Source organism: Hipposideros armiger, unplaced genomic scaffold, assembly GCF_001890085.2.
Source record: "Hipposideros armiger isolate ML-2016 unplaced genomic scaffold, ASM189008v1 scaffold_90, whole genome shotgun sequence".
Lineage (NCBI taxonomy): Eukaryota > Metazoa > Chordata > Mammalia > Chiroptera > Hipposideridae > Hipposideros > Hipposideros armiger.
The window spans coordinates 3,646,846-3,655,391 of NW_017731440.1; the positions used below are offsets into that span (position 1 = coordinate 3,646,846).

Below are 8,546 nucleotides of genomic sequence, written 5' to 3' on the forward strand. Positions count from 1 at the left end.
CCCCGGGCTGGGTTATCTGCTGGCTCTGCTTTGCCCTCCTGTCCTAATAACCTTTATTCTACAATGCCTCCTTCCTTGGTAAAATGGGAATGATGACACCTTACTCATGCCAAGGCAGAAGCTGCATCTGTTGATAAGCTCTTGAAATAATTTCCAGATAGAGAAGAAACGTTGATTGGATGACGAGTGAGATATTAACCGAGTAGAAGAGTCAAAGAACAATTGAGATAGGTCTAAAGAAAAGAGGATACTCATGCCTTAAACAATAGACTGGACAAGGGAGACACATAAGAAATGAATGTTCTCCGTCCCACCCAGCAGTGCCCACTCCACACCATATCCTTAAGTGCCTAACTAGAGTCAAGGGGGACATGAGCAATAACTAAGCAGGACAAGGCAATGTGTGACCATGGGCCCAATGTCAAGGTAGACCATAAGAATTAGAAAAGATTCAGAAGAGGGAAGAGCATTCAAAAGAGAAGAAGTCAAGGAAGGAGTCTTGGAAAGGTGGAGGGGTGGTTCTGGCAACGAAGTGGAAAGAACTTGGACCTTGGACAGGGAGGGAGAGCAGAGGAAATACCCCAGTGAAGGCCAGAACAGCTGGGGCAGAGTGTTTCTGGGACTAGGAGGGGCCAAGCTACGTGGAGTCTGACTCTGGAGGGTTTTAAAGGCTACCAGAGGAATTCCAACTCTGTCCTGCAGGCCATGGTGGGTCACTAGAGGTTGTGCTACAGAAAATTACATGATGAAAATGTGTGTTAGAAACCATAGTGAAAGGAGTTGTAATTGTAGAATTATAACCCTTTTTTTAAACTACTTGAATTTGTGTGTGTGTGTGTGTTTTGTTTTGTTTTTAGCTGAGCCATCCTGCCACCTGTTGGCAGCTCAGCTCAGGCATCGAACCGGCGACCCTGTTGCTCAGAGCTCGCGCTCTTGAGCAAGCTCTTAACCAACTGAGCCACTCAGCTGGCCCCCACTACTTGAATTTTTAAACTATTGTTTTAACCATGTGCAACTGTTATGCTTCAATCTTAAAACCAATTAATTTTTAATAACACAGATAACACAACATATAATTTGTGCCAATACCTTTGACAATTTTAAAATAGAACAGTCAAGCAATATTGTTGAGTATGGAAAAGAACAACGGGAGGGCAGCATGGGGTGATGGGTTTGAATACTGGCTTCTAAGTGACTTCTTTTCTGAGCCTCAAATTTCTTTAAAACAGAGAGAATGATACTCACCTAAGTGAGTAGGATAGAGTATATCAAGCACGGACCCTGGTAAGTACTCAATAAATGGACACTATAAATAACACATAAAGAAGCTCCTATTGTAAAACAGGTCCTGCACTAATGTGAGGATGGTGGAAATGGAATGGGGATGGGCTGGAGTCTTTTCAAAAGCAGAATGAACTGATGAGCTACGGGGATTTCAGGAGAGGGAACACTCACAGCTTCCCCCTGGGACTGTGATAAGCGATGCACTATAGCCATATCTAAATATCCAGTCCTAGTGCTCATCTTCAACGCAACTGTCTGAAATCCCCTCCTTAAGAAAATGTGATTTCTGGGTGGTGAACACACAATGTGATATATGGATGATGTATTATAGAATTGTACACCTGAAACCTATGTAACTTTACTAACAATTGTCACCCCAATAAACTAATTAAAAAAAAAACCACACTGTGATTCCTCGAAAAATAGTTATTCCACAGACAGCCTGAAGGTGTCGTTGCAGACAGTACCATCCATACCACGCTCATCTTGGTGTCCGGACTGTCATTTCTGAAGGAAAAATTCCACTGTCGATCCTTTTTTAACTCCCCTTATTCCAGGCTCCTGCCCTGAATGTAGCCTCCTCTTGCTTCTGTGAATCCCCACACTTCCTTCGACCTCCCTGCCCTGATGCTCTGGCCACCAGAGGCGGATCTGAGCCCTTCAAGGCAGCAGAGCCAACGTTGTGACTAGGATGTACTTGTGCTTGCCTGCTCTCTCTCCATCATCATGTTCAGATAGATTATTTACCAAGACTGATACCCATGCTGTCACCTCACCCACATTCCCCCGAGCCTCTTGAGTTTTCCATCAACAAATGTAGGGGGCACCCCGACGCTCTTTATTCCACGCTCTTGAACGTCTCTCCTAAGTTGGCCCAATTTTCAAATATTAGCATTTAAAGACTTGGTGAGGCAGTAGTCTACCTCACTTTCTGAAAAATATCAGTGTTCTTGGTAAAATAATCCCTAAACTGTAGCCTATAAACAGCCCTAGGACATAGGAAAAGATGAGCATTCCTGAGCCAAGCTGAGTGACTTATGCAGAGGGCATAATGTCACAGTCATGGGACTGGACTCTGACAGCTGAGACCTGGTAACAAAGGAAACATTTCCCCAGGCCAATTTCCCCCTTTCTCCTTTCTCGTGGCTTCTGTTTGTGACCCTTCTTACTCTGTCTCTCATCTGCTTCCAGTATTTAAAAATCAGCCAAAAAATAACTTTTCTAATCAATATTTTTAGAGGAATCCTCCATTTATAGCCTCAGATATCTCAATTTTTAATAATTATCCAAGTAATTTGGGGCTCTGCTCCAGAGAACAGAGGCTCTGAAAGGAGGTTTGGGAAAGACATCTTAGTCATTACAAGAAAGGGCTGAGGGTCCAGGTTCCTAAACCTTTAATCTATTTGTAACCTGAAGCAAATCTTTTGGCAGCTATGATTCTGTTTATCTTTGCCCTAAATCAATCCCCAGACCTTAGACCATAGAGGGGGAAAAAAAATGTCCACATCCCCATCGTTTCTGATGGTGGATTTTGCCTCTGATGCTGAAAAGGATCATGAGCGCCTCACCCAAGAGCAGCAGGGACCTCTTCTCATTTATGTACCATATCTAGCTGAGGACAAGTCTGTTGTGCGGAACAGCCCTAGTGCTAAGTCCCCTCGCACCTTGACTAAACCCAGGATGAATTTACACCCAAGACAAAAGAGCACATCTACTGGCATGAAAAGGAAGCAATGCACTGTGAAGCCTACATTCCTTCCTGATCCAACTGCTTCTCTCCAAACACAACAGAACGTGAACAACCTACACCCCTACAGGTATTACTTGGTTACTGCTTACAAACAGTGAAAAGGGAGAGCCAGGAATTTTGGCCAGGGGCTGACACGTGCAGGGATGACACATGCAGGCCTCCTCCTTACCTGATGGCAGGTTACCCAACAGGTAGACTGGGCACGTGGTTGGGGCAACCGCAGAGCAGGAGCACCCCAGTGAGATGTTTATTGTGAGAAAAACCAGAGCTTCGTTGAACTTGTTATACTAATTTTAGGGTGTAGTGTTTAACAGCTCAGCTCTTTGGGGGAGGAATAAAGTTTTTTTCAGGACTTAGAGCCTCTGATTCCAACCCTGACTGCCAGGGCAGACCAAACCTCCTGGATGGAATCTGTACCTCCAGCCTCGGTTACATGGAGGAGCAGAGACCCCGTGACACCACGGGAGCTGAAGGTGGGTGCCTTCCCCTAGAGCACCATGGAAATATCATACCTTGACTGAAAAACAGGTTGTAAACTCAGGGCCTGTGGGCTCGATGTCGCCAAACGATGCAGAAATGCATTTTGTTAGGTTTTCACAATATTTTAAAATTTGAAAATGTTCACATCAAAATCCATGTGTTTTTTTTTGTTTTTGTTCTTTTTTAAAGATTTTATTGGGGAATTGGGGGAGGGAACTGCTTTGTGAAATCGGAGAAGGGGAACAGACAAGTTGCTGTCCTTTTGTTCTTCAGTCTAGTTGTGGAGGACGGTCGTCGCTTCACTGGCCCATGTTGGTATTGTGATCATTGCACTCTTCCCAGCTCACGGCAGCTCACGCCAGCTGCCAGCCGCTCACGGTAGCTTATGGCAGCCCACTGCAGCAGGGGCTGCAGCCTACGCCATCACCGGCAACTCATGGCAGCCCAGCTCCAGGTCGAGCTGTTGTTCACCATCTTAGCTGTAGAGATGGCCCATGTGGGATCCGAGCTAGCAGCCCTGCTGCTCAGAGCTCCTGTTCCCAAGCCAACTCTTAACCAATGAGCCACTTGGCCAGCCCCAAAATCCATGTTTTGATTTCTTTTTTTCTTTAATAACATCAGTGCTGAATGCAAAGTGTTGTTTGGCAAACATTGTCTGAGCTGTGTGTGGGACATGCTCTCTCAGGTCAGCTCATTGAGATGCCACCACACCCCTTGGACACACATGGCCAGCTTCACTCATCTGTGAAACCTGTCTGGCCCCTAAAGGTAAATACATTGGATTGTAAGTAACTTGGTTTGCGAGTGTTCCGCAAGATGAGCACACATTTCTAATCCATTTTAACGTGGTAAACGAGCAATGTCCTGCAATATAAGCATTTTGTTTCCGGAACGAATTATGCTTGCAAACCAAGGTATTACTGTATTTGAGTTTGATACCCTTTAAAGCTTTGGTCCCCATCAAAGTGCAGAATTTGTAGCAAACAAAACCCATTAAGGCTTTGACAGTCTTATTTGCAGGTCACTATGAATGAAGGTCCTGACAACTGTTTTTCTGTGGGGAAATTCAGAGGTTGGGAGCTCAGATCCTGAGAGGGATGGAAAGAGGTGGTTGCTAACCACTAGAGGAGGAAAGAAGACTGAGCCTGGGATTGGAAGCAGAATATAAATTCAGAATTTCACAACGGTGCTGTCCATCAGCAGTGTGACTGCCTCACTGGGCCTTCAGCACCCTATCATGGCTCCTCTCTCTTCCAGCCTGGATGCACTGAGTAATGGGTAGCCTTTTTCAGTTCAATATGCTGGGGCTAAAACAATTTCAGTTTAATTGGCCAGGGCAACTGGCACAGGACACGCTGCCCGTGATATTAAGTAAAACCAAATATGTTGGACCGCTTGGCTGAACTTATTGAAGAATCTCCACATTGCCAGGCCCCTGGGCACTTCAGGCCATAGGTTCAGTCCACATTGTGCATTTCCCACCCAGGAAAAGTAAATGAAATCACACACTGGTGCTCCTTTTCCCAGAGGGGTGTGCCTGCCACGGTGCAGCCCCTGAGCATCCCTGGCCATCCTCTCATTGCCGGTGGCTGCATTCTGCACGAAAATATAGAGCAGCTTCGGGGTTAACTGATTCATTCTTTTGCCTTCTGCATTAAAAATAAAAAAAGAAAAAGAAAAAAGAAAGAAGCCAAATGACATTAAAAATGAGTTCTCTAAGGTTTAACATCTTCAAAATGGTCAAGATTAGCTAAAATGTTTGACAATGAGGTGGGGAGAACGCTAAGTGCCCAAGAGTCCATAAAGGTCTTTCTAAACCAGTTTTGTTGTCTTCTTCAGGACCTTATGCTTGTTTTCTGATTTGCAACTATGTTCTTTATTGCCCAAGTTGTAATGTTTGTTGATTTAAATGTAGAGAACTATAGATGAGAGAGAAAACCTGTTGGATCACATTATTCAAAACTGTCTCCCAGGTTGCAGAAAAACAAAAGGTACCTCCTTGGGAATCCCCACCATAGGGACAAGTCATCAAGGCTCAGCACCTCCCAAAATTCCCAAAAGCTCTGTGACAAATCAGAGAATGCCTGGGCCTTACTCTTACCACTAGGTGTCACACTAAACAATTAGGAATAAAGACCACCAGGTCCTGAAGGCCATCAGGAACATAAAGCCACTAAAAGAGCTACCAAAGAAACTTAATTCTGATATACTTTTACTTATGCATGATTTTTTTTCTTTTTTTTTAATGATTTTCTAATTTAATAATCATTTTTAACCTGCAGCTAAAAATCCTCTCCTGTGGTATCCTTTATTAGTAGGGCATTTAGAGTTCGACTTTTCTGTACTATTTTTACAGACATGAATACCCCCAGCTAGGGAAACATCTACCCTCTATTTTATCCAACAATTGGAGTTGAAAATACTTTGCATATCTTCCAAATTATAGCATATTCAGTCTCATTTTCAAAATGTGTTTTCAAAAATGTTAATACTACAACTGCTTTGGCCAAATGATTAATATGTTGGGATAGAAATTAGATTAACTGCCATGGGGTATCTAGGTAAATTTCTCTGCATTTTAGTTTCTTTTTAGGAAAGTAGGAACAATACCTATCTTACAAGATTAATTCTGAGAACAATGTGTTGCATAAGATGTTGAAGTCCTTCCAAAAATTTATACTGTGAATTTCCAAGAGACACGATCACTCCTAAGCAGGGTTATACATGCCTGTGTAGCCAACTAATACCATTTTTAAGATGGAAAAAAAAAACCTAAATAGCATTAAATACAATCTTATTATTACAAAAGCAGGCATAACACAGCAAAGTTAATTGATACCTCCAATTAACATGCACTTAATTAGAGACAGGGCCTAGAATTGAGATCTCCTACTTACTTACAGTCGCTGTTCCACTTTGCCTCAAAAATTGTATCGTATTTGTATATCACACACCTACAGAGACAGTGGAGTCTATGGATGGGAAGTTTTCATTTTAGCATGTGATCATTACTACCCTCAAGGTTTTATTTCTCGATTTTACTGTTTTTCCCCCCCTCATATTTTGTCTGTCACCCTCATTGACCCAGATTCCCTACATTCAGATATGGGGGTGAGGGGTAGGGAGAGGGAAATTCGGAGAGGATAAAGGTTGGTAAGTACATGGCCAGGCAAGTTAAAGATGATTGCAACAACCCTCGGAAATCTCTGCAAAACTATGAGAGGCCTCCTGGGGCTAATTGTGAAGAACTCTGACCAAAGTTGCTTTGTTTTGCCTGGACCAATTGTAGAAGTAAATCAATGAACTTTACAGCTTGTTGGCTAGGAGGTGAGGGTGCAGAGGAAAGCATAAATCCTATTTCTGTGGTTGAAAACAGGGGATGGTGAGCCTGGAGGGGCTACCCACATTGCATGTATAGGTCCAACTGCTGCCCTCCCCCAGGGCAGGAGAGCAAGGAATCAGGAGGGGCAGATGGGGACAAAAGCTAGGTTGCCTTGAGCCTTCTGCAGTATGCCTAGCATCTACTTCTTAGCCATGACTTAAGGCCCAATCTTTGGTAAGGCACTACTCAACCCATTCTTCAGCCTCCTTCTCCAAATGCCTCTGGAAAATTGCCCAGCTTGGCACCCAGATGCAGGCTCAGGATCCATTCTTTGCAGCAGCACAGTGCAACTCAGGGAGCACAACCACCTCAATAATTATTTTGTTATTGCCAGGTATCTACAACCTCTACTACCTTGCACTACTTGAAAAAAATTTTTGTTCATGTTTAGCATTTTCCCGCATACAGGGCAGAATGCTTACCCCTCCCCAGTCATGAGGATTGTTAATCCCGAGGAAATTATTTGAGGGGTCTCCAAGCATTTAGGTTTTTAACGCCAAAACTTTCACAGCTTCGACATGAGGGGGGCTGGGAGTGCTACGTGTCTCTGCACTGCGAACAGCCTGGTGTCGGCAGGAACGCAGAGGCAGCCCTTCTCCCCGTCAGTGTGTCCTTCCCTGCAGACAGAAGTTTGAGGAAACGAATCCCTACACCCAGCCATCATTTCCACTCGCGTTTCCAAAAGATCAAAAAAAAAATGGAAAGGGCCGTCAGGTTGGCAAACCCCAACGAGGAACCGCCCAGTGGGTCTGCACCTTTGGGATCTCTGCAGCAGACGACCCCAAATCCAATCGATCGTGGGAAACCCCAGGGAAAAGAAGGCTTCTTGCAGAGGGACAAGATTACTGAGTGCAGGCTGCAGGGAAGTACCGGGAGGGGGCCTTGCCGGGAGGACTTTCCAGCCACTCAGCGTTCATCAAAAAGTTCCCTGTGCATGACCCCAGTGGCTCATCGCTGGGAGTTTCTGTGATGAACCCAGGCTCAGGGTTTAGATTGCTTTGAGAAGACGAGGCCAGTTCTCTTTTCTGGTCTGACTGGCTTGGAAATTCCCCGCGCCTGACCCCGCCCCGGAGAAATCCCCTGCCAGCGTTTATAGGGCGCCGCGGCGGCGCTGCCGAGCCCACAACAGTCCTAACCCGCCTGCGACACAGCGAGGAAGGCAGCGCGCAGCCCGCAGCCGAGCGCACCTGGGGAGCAGCGCCTGAGCGGTCACCGCGCCATGTTTCACCCCGCCGAGCACGCCCAGGACTGGGCCATGGAGGGCCCTCGGGACGCGCTCAAGAAGGAGCGGCTGCTGGACGACCGCCACGACAGCGGCCTGGACTCCATGAAGGACGAGGACTATGAGCAGATGGTGAAGGAACTGCGGGAGATCCGCCTGGAGCCGCAGGAGGCGCCGCGCGGCGCCGAGCCCTGGAAGCAGCAGCTCACCGAGGACGGAGACTCGTAAGTGTCTCAGGCCAGGGTGACGGGGCCGGGCGGGGGCGCCGGGCCTGCCGCGCGATGCGGCGGTGGCGCCGGGCTTTATGCACCGACCCCGAGACAGTGTAAGGCTGCGCGGGGGTGGAGGATCGGGGTTCGTTCCCGGGGCCGCAGTTCCGCAGCTCGGCCTTGCAGCCGTTCACTCGCTCCGACCCCGTCCCGGTCCTC

General features: G+C 46.3%; 1 protein-coding gene across 1 annotated transcript in view; it reads left to right on the forward strand.

The window, feature by feature from the left end:
- The first annotated feature begins 8,007 nt into the window (after nucleotides 1-8,007).
- The window catches only part of NFKBIA (NFKB inhibitor alpha), a 3,257-nt gene continuing 2,718 nt past the window's right edge, over nucleotides 8,008-8,546 (forward strand). The window contains exon 1 of the mRNA XM_019644659.1: nucleotides 8,008-8,342. Within this exon, the coding sequence (XP_019500204.1) occupies nucleotides 8,116-8,342 (227 nt within the window). The 5' untranslated portion in view covers nucleotides 8,008-8,115. The remainder of the gene's footprint in view (nucleotides 8,343-8,546) is intronic.